At 34.4% G+C, this 19619-nt stretch overlaps 2 protein-coding genes across 2 annotated transcripts; both read left to right on the forward strand.

The window, feature by feature from the left end:
• The first annotated feature begins 13088 nt into the window (after nt 1-13088).
• Nucleotides 13089-15499, forward strand: LOC123223991 (aluminum-activated malate transporter 14-like). Its single transcript, XM_044647475.1, has 6 exons — nt 13089-13371; nt 13494-13634; nt 14015-14287; nt 14588-14697; nt 14832-14975; nt 15105-15499. Exons 1-6 carry the CDS (start codon nt 13089-13091, stop codon nt 15423-15425), a joined length of 1272 nt encoding a protein of 423 aa, XP_044503410.1. The 3' UTR covers nt 15426-15499.
• Nucleotides 15500-16811: 1312 nt separating this feature from the next.
• LOC123224164 (antifungal protein ginkbilobin-like protein) lies at nt 16812-17409 on the forward strand. Its single transcript, XM_044647731.1, has one exon. The coding sequence runs from the start codon at nt 16880-16882 to the stop codon at nt 17279-17281; it is 402 nt and encodes a 133-aa protein (XP_044503666.1). The 5' UTR covers nt 16812-16879; the 3' UTR covers nt 17282-17409.
• The last annotated feature ends 2210 nt before the right edge of the window (nt 17410-19619 follow it).

Below are 19619 nucleotides of genomic sequence, written 5' to 3' on the forward strand. Positions count from 1 at the left end.
ATTATATGTGATATTTTATATAATAAATTATAGTTGTGTGTAATAAGTAAAATAATAAAAATTAGTAGGGTATGTTTAATAATATTATTTTGTCAAACTGAAGTATGAAAAAGATATAATTGTGTAATAGATATCTGTAAATATTATTTTCAGGCGTATTATTTATGTTGATTATATATTTGATTTAGGTAATATACAATTTACCCCCAAATTTTAGGAGTTAAGCGAAAATACCCTTATATTAAAATATTTAAACGAAAATGTCTCAAATATCATCTTAAATACCAAAACTACCCTTTTAAATTAAATTATTATTTTTTAAAGGGTAATACCAAAACATGATATATTTAAGTAGTCACAATATATAATTGAATTATGGAATAGGTATAATTATGTAATAGACATCTGTAAATATTTTTTTCAGTCGTATTATTTATATTGATTATATATTTTATTGTAGGATTAATCTAAATAGCTGAATATGCTTCAATTAGATGTGGGGGAAATTGGATAGAAAAGGGTGTTAATGTTATAAAATATGTTTGAGGTAATAGGAAATTGATTAAAATTCCAGAACACACATCATTCAAAGAATTAATCGAAATAGTGAGCGACAAGTGTAATATAGATCGACGGATATTTAACATTCAGTTGAGTATGAAACCAAGACATCTCGACGACGGTGCTCTGATAGAAATTTCGAATGATGAGAATGTTGAGGTTCTTAACGGTCTATCTAACCTCTTCAAAGAATGTGTTACAGTTTTTGTTATAACTACAGTTACTGATAATAGTTATGAGACTCAACAAGCAAATGAAGATTTTCAAGGCGGGGAATCGAGCAGTTATCCAGAAAATCAAACTATTAGTGTAGAAGAGATTCAAAATATTGAGATCAATCCGAAACAAGAATTCTTAGAGGAAGATTTTGCACATATAAATGAAGTTAACGTTGATGCATTGTATCGAGCAGAAGAATTCCTTAATGGGGATGAAGCAACTTTTCCAGACTGGAATGAATTTAATGGAAAAGTTGAACAGAATATTTCAATCGAAGAACCAGAGATTGAAGAGAAGACCTACGGTAATAACGATATTGGAGGTACGAGTTATTTTCCAAAAATAAATCCTGCTGGTGGGAATGTTCTTACTGATGCATTTCATTGGTTACCACCTTTTCCTGATCAACCATCTACATCTAGAAACTCTAAAGCATCGACCGATACTGATTCTCCAAAAGCTGGTACATTATTTCCTAGTAAACAACATGTCATTGATGCGATAACTCAAGACGCGCTTCGTAGGGGATATCAATTTTTTGTGGAAAAATCAGACACGCTTAGATGGATTCTTAAATGTCGCAACAAAGAATGTAAATGGTGTGCACGGGCAGTTAGGGTGGGAGAAACTGATAGCTTTAAATTACATCGTATTGATAGCTGTCACACATGTTGCAGAAATCAGATATTACCTCATCATAGGCAAGCAGGTGCTCGAGCTTTGGGGTAGATTTTGAGGACCAAATTCATTTTAGTTGATCGTGTTTATCGACCGAAGGAGATCATTGCTGATATCGCTGATCGATATAAAATTGATATATCATACGCACAAGCATGGCGGGCGAGAAATTGGGCGCTTCAATCATTGAGGGGGACACCAGAAGAGTCGTTTATGTTGCTACCAGAGTATTGCCTCAATTTAGAGCGTTGCAATCAAGGGACGGTGACACATATACTAACGGATGAGGAGGATCGATTTAAATACTTTTACATGGCATTCGGTTATAGTATCTGTGCATTTTAGCAACATATTCGACCGATTATTTGTATTGATACTGCTTTCTTGAAGGGTCGATATTTGGGTCAACTATTTATTGTTGTCGCATTAGATGGGAACAATCAAATATATCCACTTACTTTTGGGATTGGTCCTAGGGAAGATCATGACACATGGTGCTGGTTTTTAACAAAGCTGAGGGATTGTATTGGTGAGGTACCTCATTTGGCCATCATTTTAGATCGACATGTCAGCATATTTTCTGCATTGGCTGAAGTTTTCCATGGTGTGCATCACAGCTATTGTTGTCACCATTTCCATTGTAACAAGCGGTCCAAGTACAAAAAGAATGCTAAAGTCTTATGGATGTACTAGAAAGCAGCCAAGGCGTACACTGAATTTGAATTCCAATAGGTCATGAAGTCACTGTCCCGTTTGCACCCTGAGGCAACTGCATACCTATGTGAAGTGGGTTATGATCGATGGGCACGAGCATATTTTCCAGGCCATAGGTACAATGTAATGATTATCAATATTGCTGAGTCGTTTAATGCCTTGGTCAAACACGCTCGAGGTTTACCTATTACTATGCTGATCGAGTTCATTAGAGGTACATTGCAGCGATAGTTTTATGAAAGAAGAAATCATGCCAGTAAGTTCATATTCACTGTTATACTATGTTATAAATGTGTGTTACTAAACTTATACTTGGTTACTAACCAGATGAATTTATATTTATATGATTTACAGATGTTTGTACTAGTCCAGTCACACCTTGGGTTGAAGATAAGATCGCAAAACGTGTACGAAAGTCTTCGAAATCATACCCTGGTAAACCTGACGGAGCATACATGTACTTGTAGAAAATTTCAATTATCAAAGATTCCCTGCATGCACGTTATTGTTGTAGCCAGATATATGAAGCTTACAACCTGCCTTCAATGGGTGCATTCATACTACAGCACAGCTTTTTATCGAACAGTTTATGCAGACGTAGTCAATCCATTGGGAGATCAGTCAGAGTGGTTTCATCCGGAGGAGGCAACTGTTATCCACCCATTATATGTGCATCGTCGTCGTGCAGGACGTCCAACAAATAAAAATAGACGGCCTTCTCAAGGAAAGGTTGTTGAACAACTTATCTGTAACCGATGTCATCAACCTGGACATACAAGACAAAACTGCAGAAGCCCTATTCCAGTACCTAGTTCTGTACCATCAAGTTCAAGAAGAAAGAAGAAAGATGGGAAATAAATGCACTTGTTATTTGTACTTGTTAATTTTAATATAAATGTTGTTTTTGTACTTGTTTTTGTAACTCTAATGTTCGTGGATGTTAATTTTAATATAAATGTTATACTTGTACTTGTTTCTGTAAACATAATGTTTGTGATTGTTACTGCGAATATTATCTTTTTATATTGGTTTTTTTATTTTGGGTCTACGAAGATCCTTCGATTACGCTTCACAATTCCTTATATCGAATCACATGCATATTCAACCCTAATAAAGTCTATATATTGAAAGTTGAAAACAATTTATATATATATATATATGCCTTGCAAATATTCTCAATATTTAATAAATTTTGATATTATTTTTCGTTGATAAATTTTGAGAATTTTTTCTTTTTAAATTGAATTTTATGTAGGGAGAATTTTTCGTATTGTGTCTTATTCCAACATCACAATCAAACAATGAAATAATGCCAAATAATAATAATATATCTATATATTGAAGTCACATGAAACACTTTAATAATGAAAAGTAACGCTACTTATCACTTAAATTAAAACATTATTTTTTAGATGGATTTAATATAAAACACAAAGCAGAGCTGTCAATGCTTTTGCCTATGCTCACCATAGTACAAGCGTAGATTGCATGGGCTCATGCCTTTTACTTATTATATTTTAAATTAAAAAAATAAATTACACAATTACGATGAATTTATTTGTGTAAAATTAAATAAAAAAGAAAATGACTTGTTGTAATAATGGAAGAAACACCTTTAAGTTATACATCTCATTCTCATTTTTGATTAAAAAATATTGTGTATCAAATCCAAATAGTACCGCATATATATATATATATTTAAATTTTATATATATATAAAATTTAAATATATAGATAATATATCATTATATTATTTTATTTTTTTATTATATGAAATTCTTAACTATCAAATGATCTTTTTCAACTCTCCTCAAGTATTTAATTTTAACTATAGTCTTTTAATATTTCTTAATTCTTTGATTAAGTATTTTTAGCTATATATTTGTTATGAGTATATAAATGAATCAATATATAGATAAATATATATAAAAATGAATAAAGAAATATATATACAAATACAAATAACATATACAATAACCGTCAATCAATATCTTGAAAATATAGCTGCGTGCCTAAACGAGTGCGCAGGCGTAACGAGTCCTCCCCCTCAAAGCATAACGAGCGGTGAAATGCTAAACACTCGATGTATCGTAACATGAACACCCCACAGTCACCTGATAGGGGCGCCTGCTGCGGTATATCCACCATCCTATGTAATACAAATGGATCGTCCCGTGGACTCCGATGCGAATCGGCCCAAAATGATGTCGCAGCTAGTAAATATGGTATCATCGACGTATATCCCAACATCTTTCGCCTAAATAGCTCTGGGTCAGCTGTGAAACTCTGTAAGGAGTCGTAAACCGTAATCTTCCACTCTTTCAAATACAACATCCCTGCTACCCAATGAGCATTCTCAAAGTTTATTGAGATAAAAACCTGCACACGTTGATATAATTGTAATTAGATCTTAATCGATTATTCTTCAAAATGTACTCGATATTCGATTACTAACCGCATCGATCATACCCCAAGGTTGCAAATGCAACTCAAGTGGGTAATCTGCATCCACCATACGTGTAAATAGCAAAGGGAACTGGTAGCTATCTGGATCTCTCGTCCAGACCGCATACTCATGAGGTATGTATCCAACAAAACAACTCAAAACCATCGTCCAATTCTGTCGAACATTCGTAGTATTGTCATGCTGGCGTCGACGTAGTAACCCCAAAAACGAATCAACATGCTGAAAAAATAGAAGCTATAACGTCATCAGGTTATAAAAGGATTATCTAACCAAAATACGAAATTCATTTGTTAAAGTGAACTCACCTCGTCAGACAACCATCCAGAGGTATTCATGAGTGCACCCCAAAATGCAATTTTGGTCCGCACACCTATGTCATACACATGACTTTTCTCGAACATGTTCGGCTCTGCATACTATTTCTTGAAAACCTCCTCACGTTCGGTTTTTGATAACTGCACAGCGGGTCTTGCTCATTGGCCACGTGGTTTCAGAGGATTCGTGTATGGACTACGAATCAGGGGTCCCTTCTTGACAATCCTACCACAAACTGTGCGAAAATACTACACCAAAACAAATGAAACGTTAGGTAAAATGAATAATAAATGCACACAAGCGAATTTAATAAATTTATTAAAAATTTAAACTTTTTAATACCTTCTGCATCGCTGGAGTCATAGCTAGAGAATCCCCAAGTGAAGTTATATCGAATATATTTTCTTTTGATATCGACTGTATTCAAATACATGAATTGACTAAATAGAATGATAAATTATTTCAATGAAAATAAGTTATTAAACTTCTTGAAAATTCAATTACCTGCTCATGGTCCTCGTGTGCAGTGATCTCAACAACATCATCAGTGACCTCATCATCTTGGGAAACAATATCGATCACCTATTTTCCTTTGCTTGGAGTGTTGAGATAGATCAAATGAAGATCCTATTGTAACAGGATAGAAAGGTTAAACAACTATTGAAATTAACAAATGTAACATATGATAAAAGAAATTTCTGACACTTCACCTCAACCTCCTCCCAATCCGTAATCGGAGATCCGCATGTGGTGATCGATCGACATCGGTAATATCCTATGACAATATTAACATTTAATATTAGTAAATTAAACTATTAAGCAAAAAAAATAACAAAGTATTCATTATACAACGTACGTACCTCTAATGTCGAAACAGAGTCACAATGGGATCCGTAATCGGAGCATCTGCATGTGGTGACCGATCGACATCGGTAATATCCTATGACAATATTAACATTTAATATTAGTAAATCAAACTATTAAGTAAAAAAATAACAAAGTATTCATTATATAATGTACGTACCTCTAATGTCGAAACAGACGTCATAATGGGATCCGTAATCGGTGCAGCCACAGAAACGTCAGGCCGCTGTCACAAAGGACGATATTGAAGTTTAGAAAAAATCAAATTACAGATATGTAAATGAGATATAATATTGTATATCTATGTCTGACTAACCGGAATAATCACAGAAGGTGTCGACGGAGAAGACCGCATGTGAAGTGATCCATCGTCGCCGACATCCTGTATCAGTATTAGCAATTAATATTAATTAATCAAAAAGTTATATTTAACGGGATTAATAAATGTATAATCAAATAATTCAGATATAACATTTATTTCAAAATGACGTTCTAATTACCTGAACCATCGTATGAGGTGCCATCGAGAAAACCTCATGCGATGATATATAATCGCTAATATCAATAGTCAAACAGATATCTTCTCGGGATGGTCTCTCATCAAATAACCGACACTGTAATAATTTTAACATATTAAAATTTATTTCAAAAGTAACATTCTTAAAAAACTATAAGCAGTTAACACTCACATCGATAACAGGTGGAGACGGAAACGTGAAAACGTCTGTCGATAGTCTGTCACCATCGTCCCGAGAAGGTTGTAATATAATTTACAATTATTATAAGATTAAATATGATTGTGTATATAAATAGATGAAATATCCTATAAAATATTAACTTTTTTATCTGTCCGACAGTATCTGTGTGGTGATGAGAGTGTCCGACCTCCGTACGAGTCGTCATATCCACTATACAATTCAATCTATCCTCCATAAGAGTCATCCTACCCTCGATGCAACTAAACCTATCCTCCATCCTAGCCTCTAATCCAGTAAGTTGATCTAAGATAAGATTTCCCCATCGAGCCAATGTAGCATCAAAATGATGAATGGAGAAATCTGATCCAGTGGTAGGAGGATCATCTGATATCTGCTAGTAGTAGGGGGCATAGGCACGGGATCCGATGATATGTGCTCGGTGATAGGGGGCCTAGGCCCGGGACCCGGTGATATAAGCTCTTCGATAGGGTCACTAATCGAGCATATGGGAAGGGGCTGAACAGAAGCATCAACAAGAGGAGGAGCAACGATCGGAGAACTAACGTCACGAGGACTTGATAGTGCATCTCCTGACGCCGAAGAAGATCGACTATCTGACATCCCTGTATATCGGACGATATCCTCATACCACTCCGTATCTCTCTCAACAGGAGATAAATCTAATAGAAAATTAACATCATCCTACAAGATATTTATTTTCATTATTCATTATTGTCATATCTAGAGTATATGTTAATACTTAATAAATTAGTACTTACTGGATCTCCAGTGAAGATAGCTGAGATAGAATCACATCCCGGAATGTCCTTCGTGTGCCATCTCAACATCCGGGTGGCTCCAACATACGGCGACTCGTCTACCCATCGAAATAACGAATCCAGCGTCTCGTAAATCCAAAACTGCAATATCAATATAAATCGATTATTGTATATATTTACAATCATATTAAACTAATTTTATTTTAAACATTCATTTTTTGTTTGAATTAATAAATATCATAATTACCTGAAACGCTAATGGAAATCCCATAATGCCATACTGCTTAAGCTGATTTTCCTTTTTCTTTTTTGGACCGGAATCAATAGAAATTCGGGAGATATTATCGCATATAGAGCGATATGTCATCTACCACACTCGTACTCCCCACGGGTATGCATTAAACCCATCCAGATGATCAGCTAATTGTAATATCTTCTAGGGAATTGTTTTTCTCAAGTCACTCCCTAACAACCCCATATGAAGATAAAACAACAATGATAACTTAACTGCATCAGTGTCATCCTCCCCCCACGGTCTCTACTGGAAAACACGACTCATATCAGTATATGTAACTGATTTACACCGGTGAAAATATGTCTGGAGGATCCGATTGTGGCCTTCGATGGAATATAGAGGTCGATATCTACCAAATGACTGAATCGAAGGCCCGTCATAATAGTAAACTCATATGCACTGAATCTGACATCCACGTCATTAACCCGAAACCATAACTCCTCTCTCGAAGTCACCTTATTTACTACTCGAAGGATGAAAGAATGTATTAGGACCCCACTAAATCGACTATCCTTCAACTCTAGGAAGTGTCCGAAACATGTACGTCGAAACATTTGTAATTGTCTCTCTGTTAATAATTTTTTTATTACGGCTTCAACATCTCTATATCCACGTGTAATAACTTGAGCCTTGAAATGCTTTTCGAGAGGGAATCGCAGTTCATCTCTGCTTTCGTCTCTTTTTCTCTTTTGTACAGTTCCCTGTATGAAAATTAAATTACAATTATATTAAATTTTTAAAAATTTTAGAGAATAAATTATTCAATTCTATACATAAAGGCCTTATTCGAAAAAACAGATATCAAATTCAAATTCTACACGTCAAAAAACCTTAAGATGGTTAAATTTCAATTTGATCCCATATGAAAAATATCAAAATAGCCCTAAAATTTAATAGAATTTCATTCTGCCCCCCTGATTCCAACAAGAGGAAACGCATGTTGGATAACTCTGGAAAATCGTAATTTGCCCCACCACGCGAATTCGCACTTCAACCGCGCAAATTCATGAGTCAATCGCACGAATTCGGGGGGTTGATCATGATTTTGCCAGCCCACAAAGTTTTCCAATTTATACTATGCCCCACCACACGATTAAAACGCGTATTTTCACCCCCAACCACACGATCACGTGTAGTCCACGAAGTTTGAAAAGTTCAAAACACCTCCCCATCTACACGAATTCTAACCACACGAATTCATGTGGTCACTGCACCATTCGTGTGGTGACTGCCGAATTCGTGTGGCCACATTTCACCTTCCAAACTTCGTTTTTCAAACTCCATTTCAACAACAATCAACTCTACACCTAATCTAACATAAAAGCCCTAACATAATTCATCAAAATCAGCAAGAAATCAAGCATTTTCTTCGAAAATTTCAAACCGTAAGCCCTAACGCAAAACACCCAGATTTCGCATCAAATCGCTCAAATTGTGAAACGAAATGCATAAAGAGATGACAAGGGTTCTTTGACTAACCTTTTTGTCCATCGTCATTGCCGAAAAACGTCAGAAAAATCGTCGGATGAAATCGGAGTTGCCGAGTGCACGAACGTGTGTTCAAAATGTTCTGTTTTCGTGTGTTTGGCTACATTGCGCGTGGTTATGGACGATTTTGACTGGAGGGGCATTTTCGTCTCTTCGCATATTTGGGGCATTTTTGTTTAATGTTAAAATTTAGGGGTAATTTCGCTCTGCCCCTTAATTTTTGGGGTATTTATTTTAATTTCCCTTTTTATAAGGATAAAATTCAAAAGAATTTAAATTATTTAACTTTACGAATATATGTACCAATTTGACCAATTTTACATCTATAATATGATTCATTTATTAGATAAATTACAATAATCTAGATAACAATTTTTCAAGATTTTAAACTATAACCTTTTTTTAAAATAAAATTAATTTTTTTAAAACTTAAGGAAGAGGCCAAATTTATATTCAATCAAATTAATATGAACAGTATCCCACATTATTTTTTATATTGAAATTCCCTTAATTAAATGAAAAATGGTTACATTTCTCATGCACACTACTTAGCTTTGGTGTGGAATTTAAAAAAGGCCAAAGACATATTTCCCACCCAAAGTATGTGATTTTCTTAAATTTCCTTCCTTTAACTTTGAAAATCCTAAATATCCACCCATGAGTAGTTAAAATTAACGAAATTTTAACTCCTTAAAATTTTGTCTCCCCCTCCACCCAAAACTTTAAAAACTAAAAGTTTTCCTCCAACCTAAGTTTTAAAAAGGCCAAACGACTATTTCCCACCCAAAGTATGCGCTTTTGTCAAGTTTCTCCCCATTAATTTTGAAAATACCATTTACCCACCCATGGCCAGTTAAATTTAACGGAACCTTAACCCCTAAAAAATTTATCTCATTTTTCCCCCTAAAATTTTAAAAACTACCAATTTTCCCCGACTCAAGTTTTAAAAAACAACGTTTTCCCCCTTCGGATTTTCAATTTTTCAGAGTTAGTATTTCGGCGCCGTTTCTTTCTCTCTGGCGACCTCCAGGTGACTCCTCTTCCTCTCCAGCGCGGCCTCCTTCTAGCGATTATGCTAGGCACAGTCGTCGAGACGAAGACGACGTCTTAGTTTCTGACGAAGACGAATCATCTTCGTCTCTCTGGATGAAGATGAGGTCTTCGTCGACGACGAAGACTCCTCGTCGATGAAGACCTCGTCTTTGTCAGAGACGAAGACGACGAAGACAAGTCGTCTTCATCGACGACAGTTTCCAAGACAACCGCTAGAAGGAGGCCGCGTCGAAGAGGAAGAGAAGTGGCCTGGAGGTCGTCGGAGAGGAAGAAACGACGCTAAAAAACTAACTAAGAAAATTGAAAACCCTAGGGGGAAAAATGCAGTTTTTTAAAACTTGGGTTAGGGAAAATTGTTAGTTTTTAGGGTTTAGAGGGGAAAATAAAATTAAATTTAAGTTTATTTTTAATAGTATAGACAAAATGACGATTTTACCTTTGAAACCGTTAAATTTAACTGGCCACGGGTGGGTAAATGATATTTTCAAAGTTAATAGGAGGAAACTTAACAAAAGTGCATACCTTGGGTAGGAAATAGTTGTTTGGCCTTTTAAAAATGGCAGTTACCCACTAGGGTTTAGTTTCCAGGGCTCTAACACCAAATCTAACACTATTGTCGACCGTCTCTCCTCCAGAAGCTTTCTCTCCCTCTGTCAGTCTCTTTTCATCTATTTGGATATCCGATTGGCGTCGAATTAGCCTTGAAAGATGAAAAGCTTCATTGGAGAAGACAAAACTCTTCGTCTTCCTAGACATCTTCTTCTGGGAAGATGATCGTCTTCTCAGACATCTTCTTCTAAGAAGGTGATCATCTTCCCAGACAAAGACAACAACTTCGTCTTCATCTTCCAAGGTTGGGGAAAAACTTTAGGGGAAAATTGTCATTTTTTTGAACTTTTGTTGGGGAAAAACTTTCATTTTTTAAAGTTTAAGGGAGAAAAAAAAGATTATATTTTAGTTTATTTTTAATATTATAAATTAAATGACGATTTTATCTTTACTACTGTTAATTTTAACCAGTCATATGTAGGTATTTAGGATTTTCAAAGTTAAAAGGAAAAACACTTAGAAAAATAACATACTTTCAGGGGAGAGGGGGCCCTTTGGCCTTGAAAAAAAATGTTACAATTTGATATTGTCACACTCTGATAAGATTTTACTACTTCATGTATATATTTGTACTATAACTCAATGAATACATATCATCGTTAATTTTTTTCCCTCACATCTATTTTCCAAATAATAATTTGGCATAAATGCATATAGGATTATTTGATGTCGTAAAATGCGTGATTTTTGATAGTTGAAAATGAATTAGAATCTAACACACAGCCTCATTTAGTTGAATATCTTAGTGGACTCTCCACTTACCATTTTCTTATGACAGATACATTTAAATGTTGAATTCCGGACTTACTATTTGTCTCCAAGCTTATATGATTTTTTGTTTTCATTGATCCCAAAATTCTTTGAAAGCAACGGAAGATAAAATGAAAGGCTTGTGAGGTGAGGACTGAGGAATGGCGAGCACTCCAGTGTCATACATACATTTGGCACGTTGAAAGGGATAGAACATTGTTATTGGAGGGCCAGGGCCAGGGCCAGTGGTATGAACGGACCGTCAAACACTGTGATTCAATTTCAATTCAATGGAAGATGACAGCCAACAATAACATGGTTAAAATTATAGAATTTAAAGACAAAGAGGTGGTACGGATAATTTCCTTGGCACGAACGTATCGATTCTTTGCTTGTTAAGAAAGGGAAAATGCAGGAACACGCAAGTCTGAATTCAACTTTGTCACTGGTTATTGTGGTATCTTGCGTTTGTTTATTAGGTATTTTTAGGTTATGAGTATGACCTTGCTTGTCCATGCCACCCAATCTTCTCCCACTATAATTTCATTCTGTTTTGCGTTGTAATTTTATTGGGGGATTGTTCTCAACCTTTTCCTCTTTCTCTATTTCAGTTTTTGTCCTACAATCTTTTCATATTGATCATGCAAAGAAATTATAAATAAAGAAATAACTATTGCATTCTAAATTACTATACATGAAAAATTTTGAAAGTGAAAGATACCAGGAAACTAATATATACAAGGATTCTGAATTAATAAATTAACAATTATAACTTTAACTATCTTATTATAAGTTGCACTAATGCCATGCAAGCTTGTTACACTAGTTTCACAATATTGTACTAAAACAAATGTACAAACAACGTGTGGTTCATTTTCCAATTCTTTGTGTCTTATCAATAATTAGTTTTTGGCCAATTAAGAGTCTAGCATGAGTGCGATCATTTTACATGTTATGGAATGATTTAGGGATGACAACGAAGAGAGGTGAGGAAATAATCTCAATCCTGATCCTCGTCCCATAAAAGATATCAATCCTTATTCTTAACACGTCCCCGTTACAAGAATAAAAATGATTCACCGTCCTCTCCCCACGAAGTGAAACCCCCTTTCCCATAATCTTCTTCCCTTACCCATAAGAAAATACCTTTTTTTTTATATCTTTTAAATATAATATAAATATATTAAATAAAAATTAAATAAAATTAAAATCAATTCACTATTTCAAATATTACAAATATAATATATCAACTACTTTAATATGCACAACAAAAACTTAAATAAATTTGAAAAATATAAATAATATAAAACTATAAAGATATATTAGTATTTTAAGTAAATATATTAATATAAAGAGACGGACATGGGTGAAGTGGAGAGGGGATATATATATCCCCATCCTTGATTGTAGAAATTTTTTTCGTCTCCATCCCTTTCCTCTTCCCCATTTTTATCAGGAAATTTTCTCCCCGTTATGGTCGAGACCCTTAAAGTCAGGCTGAAATTGCCAATCTCTTGGATGATTATATATAGTGGGCTAATCCTCAAAGCAACTTCTCAACCCAACCTCTCAAGTAGAATCAAATACTTGAGTTACCAATGGGCACAACTGTGATAGCCATTCCTGAGGGAGGGGGAGAGGCTGTTGCCCCAGTTCCCAAAGAGAAGAATAAGTTTCAAGATTCTCTTCAGCTTGTTACTTTCTTCCTTGGGGAAAAGAAAAATAAGCATGATATTGATAAACTGACTCATAGTTTCAAAGTTGGAATTGCTCTTGTTCTGGTTTCTATTCTCTATTTACTTGATCCTCTGTACAAGCAAGTTGGGGAGAACGCCATGTGGGCTATAATGACTGTTGTTGTCGTCTTTGAGTTATTCGCAGGTTGGTTTATATACCTGTCCATACCATCATGTTATTCTGAATTCTAAGCTTTACATGCATGTGCTCACCAAATAATTTGCTTTCTTGCGAGAGTTACGTACTTTATTAACAAAACATGGCAGGTGCAACACTTAGCAAAGGCTTAAATCGCGGACTGGGAACTATATTAGGAGGTGGATTGGGATACTTTGCTGCAGTTTTTGCTCGAGAAGTTGGTGGGGTTGGCAACGCCGTTTGTGTTGGCACTTCTGTATTCATATTTGGTAAAGTCTTTTTTTGTTCATTTTCCGAGATAACCACAAGCAACTTAACATAGACATGCTGTTTATTCCTCGACTCAAAATGCTTTTAATTTATTTTATTTTTTCGAGAAAAAGAAAACGAATTTTTTCTGTATTTATTTTTGCCCCAGGAACCAAAAGCTTTTGAGTCACAAACAGAGGCATCCACTTAATCAACATTAAAATTTTTCTCCAGGTGGTTTCCATTAGATTTGGAACTTAGAGAATAGACCCCATTAATAAAAAACATTCATCTTTGCTTACATCGTCTTCTCTATTTTTAGCATACACGTCCCAACATATCAAATATGTTATCATTCACTTTCTATTCCCTTTAGCTTGAGTGTGATTTCATATCTCAGGTGCAGCAGCAACATATTGTCGATTGGTTCCAAGAATAAAAGAAAGATATGACTATGGAGCAATGATATTAATCCTTACCTTCAACTTGGTTGTGGTCTCTGGCATACGGGCTGAGGATGTCCAACAATTGGCTTGTGAACGTCTCAAAACAATTGTTATAGGTTTTTTTGTCTGCATTTTGGCAAGCTTACTTGTCTTTCCCATCTGGGCTAGTGATGAACTTCATGACTCCATGGCATCCAAATTTGAAAACCTCGCTAGTTCTTTTGAAGGTAGATTTCTCAAACCGAAAAAAAAAAAAAAAACACTAAAGAACAAAAATATCTTCAATTAATGTCTAAATATTGTTGCTTCTCAGCCAACAATAGTACCTGGTAGAATCTTAGCTATGCAAAAGTAGAGATGAAATTAATATAAAAATTAAGCTTATACTTCATCCAAACTTCTTACTGAGGTTACTATGGCTCATGTGCTTTCTTCTTTAAAAGATTCAGCAAAAATTATTTAACAATTTCCACTAATAAATCTATAAAAAAAATTTTAATGTCTTATTTGAAAGTTATTTATTGTAGTATGCTTTGAGGAGTACTTCAGATTAGTATATGAGAAGGAGAACGAGTCCCATTATAGTTTCAACCATTGCAAATCAGTGCTCCATTCAAAGTCAAAAGATGAGTCACTGGTACATTATATCTTCTTTCCAGCCACTTATAAAAGAATGATGAGCTAAATGTTTAATCAATATTCATTTGAAAAGCCACAATAATGATATAAAATAAAGTACAAGCTAATTCCAAAGCTACTACTGTTTGTCAGGCAAATTTTGCAAGATGGGAACCATGGCATGGGAAATTCGGATTTTCCTATCCTTGGGCAAAATACCTTAAGATTGGAGAAAATCTTCGGGATGTGGCTGCAACAATCCTTTCATTTAAAGGCTGTCTTCAGTCTTGTAGACAGGTATAGAACATCTATTGGATTTGTCACAGTCCATTAACCATTGCAACTTCAATAATTAATTACTTTATTGAAAACTTTCTCACATCAATTCATGTAATTATTTCATTCAAACTGTTACTGTGTCATCAGACCTCACAAAGTCTGAGAGAACTAATCAGAGAACCGTGTGAAGAGGTTGGCTCTTCAGTTGCATGGAGCCTAAGAGAGCTTGGAGATAGCATTAAGAAAATGAGAAGATGCCAAACAGTCGATTTGATAATGCCAAAGTTGAAGTCAATGAGACAAGAGCTAAGTCTGGTCATGTCTTCTTCTATACTAGAACAGCTGGGGAATGGTGATGGACTTGAAGTGGCAAGCTTTTTGTTCACATTGATGATGATGGTAGACAAGGTGGAAGAACTAACAAAGGAGGTTGTAGAACTTGGGGAACTTGCTCGTTTCCATGTTTAATAGCAAATTATTCTACAAAATGATGGCCACGTTAAACCCTATGAAATATGTCAATTTTTGGCTGGTTGAACAAATGTGTATATTTTAGGCCAAAGGACTATTTCCCACCCAAGGTATGTTGTTTTTCCAAGGTTTCTCCCGTTAACTTTGAAAATTCTATTTATCCACCCATGAACAGTTAAAATTAATGGTTTCAAGAGTAAAATCGTCATTTTATCTATATTATAAAAAATAAACTTAAATTTGATTTAATTTTCTCCCCCTAAACCCTAAAAATTAACAATTTCCCCCAACCCAAGTTTTAAAAAGCAACATTCCCCCCCTAGGGTTTCAATTTTTTAGATTCAATTTTTTGGCACCGTTTCTTCCTCTCCGGTGACCTCCAGGTGACGTCGCTTCCTCTCTGGCGTGGTCTCCTTCTAGCAGCTCTCTTAGGACTGCTCATCGACAAAAACGACTCGTCTTCGTTGACGTCCACTCCCAGGAGAGCCACTGGAAGAAGACCGTGCCGGAGAGGAAGGGTTGTCACCTAGAGGTCGTTGGAGAGGATGAAACGACACTGGAAAATTGAATCTGAAAATTGGAAACCCTAAGAGAAAAAATGTTATTTTTTAAAACTTGAGCTGGGGTGAAATTTTAGTTTTTAGGGTTTAGGGGGGAAATGATATAACTAACGGACTTAGTTAATTTTAACAGTCCATAGGTGGGTAAATAAGATTTTCAAAGTTAACGAGAGGAAACTTGAGAAATGTGCATATTTTGGGTGGGAAATAGTCCTTTGGACTATATTTTAAGTAAAATAAAAAAAAGAGAGACCGAGAGAGCTTCTTGGGAAAGATGATTAATTAGTAAAGAAATGAAGTAGAGGATGGAAAAGGAATTAATCAATGGTAACATTGGTAGCTATTACAGTTAGCTTTAAATTCTTATTTGTTAACACAGATTGAGATTGACAATCTCATTTATTTCAACCTGTTATTCATTAGACTAAAATACCTTAACTGGTTTTTATCTGTGATACGGTTGAGATTACACAGCCGAAAGACTGGGAAGAATAGTATGTGTGAAGGGATGCGCCGGCCAATAAAAGAAATCATGAAATATGCCACATGGAAACCATCCAAAGAGTTGGTTCCAGCGGTAAAGATAATTGAACCAACTCCTAAAGTATTCACAGATGAGTCATGAACAACCATGTTGTTTTTTATGTTTTTCTGCAGGCATAAACAACAGTAGCTATGATAATGACATCTACCTAATTGGTTTTCCATGAATTTAATTAGCCATATGAATTAATAGACACACAACTTGTCGCGTTCTTCCAATGGATAAAGACAAAACACATGCTTTAATAATGATATTGATGTGTAAACCAAAGAGAAAATTGTGCATTAAGTCTTCATTTCTGTTAGTTGAGAGAGAGAAAAAGGCTACAGAAAGAGGCACAAAAAGAGATGAGCTTTCTTCAAAAATTAGCATTCATTATTGTTGTTGTGTTTATGTTATGCAAAGATGTGAGAAGTGTTCCAAATACAAATGTTACAACAGTCCTCTGCAACTCGGGGGTGTACTCAAGTGGTGATCCTTTTGCAATAAGTTTAACCTATGTTGTTGCAGAACTAGAGGCTGAAACACCAACAAGCAGAGGCTACGATTACTTCAACATCTCCCCTTATCCAAATGCTTTTGCCTATGGTCATGCTGCTTGTAACCAAAATCTCACAACTTCAGACTGCACTACTTGCCTTGCTGCGGCTAAAACAGCAATGCTTAGTGCGTGTCAAAGCAGAATAGGGGCTCGCTCGGTGCTCCATGATTGTACCATTAGGTATGAGCAATATCCCTTTGATGATTAAAAGGCCAGGCTTTCCATAGATGGAACTTATCTGATAAGTTTGTATTGTAGTGGCTTGTGTATGTATTGACCTTATCTTCTTGAGTGAAATCATTTCTTTTAATAAGATTTCTGCCATATTTTATCTAATTGCAGATACTTAGAATGCATTTTTTTTATTTCCTAATACAGATATTTAGAACTTCACGATTGCTCTTTTGTGAAGGCGTCAGTGGACTGATTGTTAGTTCAATTATTCTGAATGGTCAATGAATTATACTACCTGTGAAGTCTAAGTGACATTTTAACATGCTATTTCCGATAGGATAACATCAGCATTATCCAATGGACCAGAATGGGAGAAAAAGCTGACTAGCCAAACCATATATACAAGCCTAAGATAGCAGGAAGTATAGAAACATAAATTTACTTTCTATTGATGTTCCCCATTGATTAAGGAGGTATTGATCAATATCTCAATTAGAAAAGACCTTTCATGGCTAATCCATGAACCCAGTAGCTACTGACTGTGGCTGCGTTGGGGGCAATCAATTCATCTAAAGTTTCAGAAGGCCCTAAACATTTCAGAAATCTTAGAAGACCTGCAACTTTCTAACTTGGAAGCATTAATAGACATTTGTTCAGCATTTATTAAAATGGATAATTTTTCCAAATAAAAAGAATATATGTCTATGCATTGTGTTCTAAAGTTTTTTTAGATAATTCTGATAATGAAATTGCATGTCTTAGCAGACAAAAAGGAAGTTACTAACCTGAAATTGATCACATGTAAGCTATTATTCTGAATTTAATCTAAATATGCATAGAATATAGAATACCAAATTTCATAATTAAACTGAATACAAAATTAATAATTAGGGATATAGAAAAACCTATTGAACCATGTCTCTAAAATCGAAGATTTTTAAAAATCACCTGAAACTTGAAAACACGTTATGATAGGTTTTTCACTCTATAATCCTCCCTATAACAGATTTAATTGGATAAATGTATCAAAAATTAGGTTTTGGAATGGGGATCTAGTCAATTTATAAGAGATTAATTGGATTCTCCTATTAAAGGTTTAATAATCAAAAACCCACACTAAACCATTCACCTAGACCAATAACTTTTAAACATATTGAACATGTCTTTATTGATCATTCAAGCGTATTTATAAACTGATATTAGACTATTCAATTACCCAATTTTACGAAATCAAAATATAATTAATGTTAGAGTGTATCAAAAATTTATAACATTCTCCCACATGGACAAAATTAATTATTTTTATTTTATTTTAAGAAAAAAACTATTTTTTTGACTTGTGGATAATTAACATTTTTAACTTTAAGTGATCACTATTTTAGAAAACAAATATAGTCTAAAGATAAATTACATTATAATAAACAATTCAATTGATATGATTACCAACAACGAACCAAGACATTATTTATGTACTATATTGACAAAAGATTGTCCTCGATTACAATTACTAATAATCAAATCAACACATATCAAGTTTGGGAGTGTGACAGAATAGTACCCAACAAGGTGATCATAAGCAGCATTATATCTCTGTTAGTCTTTTTTATGATTTTTCTCTAACTTTTATGTTTCAAAAAAAAAATCTTTTTGTTTCCATTAAAGTCTATATGTTTTAATTTTGCTCGAGATTTATGAAATATACTTATACAACTGTCATTCTCAAGAAAAACTTTATCTTGAGACATATGTTGTACTTTAACCTTATACATGCACATATAACCATACACAGATAAATATATAATCAAGTATCCATATAATACGTTTTGCAAAACCCCATAATTATAATAAATCATCCAATCTAAAATAATGTCATAAATTCAAATAGAAAATAACATAAATTACTTTAAGACTCCCACTAACCTAAGGCATCAAAGGATTCTAACACACATATATTCACTACATGACCTTTAAAAATAATGGGTTCAAGTGCTTTGGTTAAGGGATTGACCAACATAGTATCAGTACTAATATTTTCCACCATAATGTCTCATTTCTTTACGAGGTCCCTAACCATAAGATACTTTATCTCTATATGTTTTAACTTGCTACTGACTTTATTGTTCTTGTAAAAGAACACAACTACATAATTATAACAGTAGATCACAGGTGATCTAGAATTAGAATCAATCACTTCAAAGCTCAAAGATGTAATTCTTTAACCATATGGCATGGGTAGATACCTTATAACAAACAATAAATTCTATATACATGGTTGAAGATGCTATTAATGTCTACTTGACACTTTTCCAAGATATGGCTGCACCTGTAAGTATAAAGATATACCCTGAATAGATTTGAAGTCATCAGGACAT

This window comes from Mangifera indica, chromosome 8 (genome assembly GCF_011075055.1).
Source record: "Mangifera indica cultivar Alphonso chromosome 8, CATAS_Mindica_2.1, whole genome shotgun sequence".
In the NCBI taxonomy this organism is placed as follows: domain Eukaryota; kingdom Viridiplantae; phylum Streptophyta; class Magnoliopsida; order Sapindales; family Anacardiaceae; genus Mangifera; species Mangifera indica.

What these genes read in the sequence shown, in the direction of transcription:
- LOC123224164 (XM_044647731.1), top strand. Translation starts at nt 16,880, where the DNA reads ATGAGCTTTCTTCAAAAATTAGCATTCATTATTGTTGTTGTGTTTATG.
- LOC123223991 (XM_044647475.1), top strand. Translation starts at nt 13,089, where the DNA reads ATGGGCACAACTGTGATAGCCATTCCTGAGGGAGGGGGAGAGGCTGTT. An exon ending in CCTCGCTAGTTCTTTTGAAG is followed by an intron (nt 14,288 to 14,587) that starts GTAGATTTCTCA and finishes TATTTATTGTAG; the next exon opens with TATGCTTTGAGGAGTACTTC. An exon ending in GTCTTCAGTCTTGTAGACAG is followed by an intron (nt 14,976 to 15,104) that starts GTATAGAACATC and finishes CTGTGTCATCAG; the next exon opens with ACCTCACAAAGTCTGAGAGA.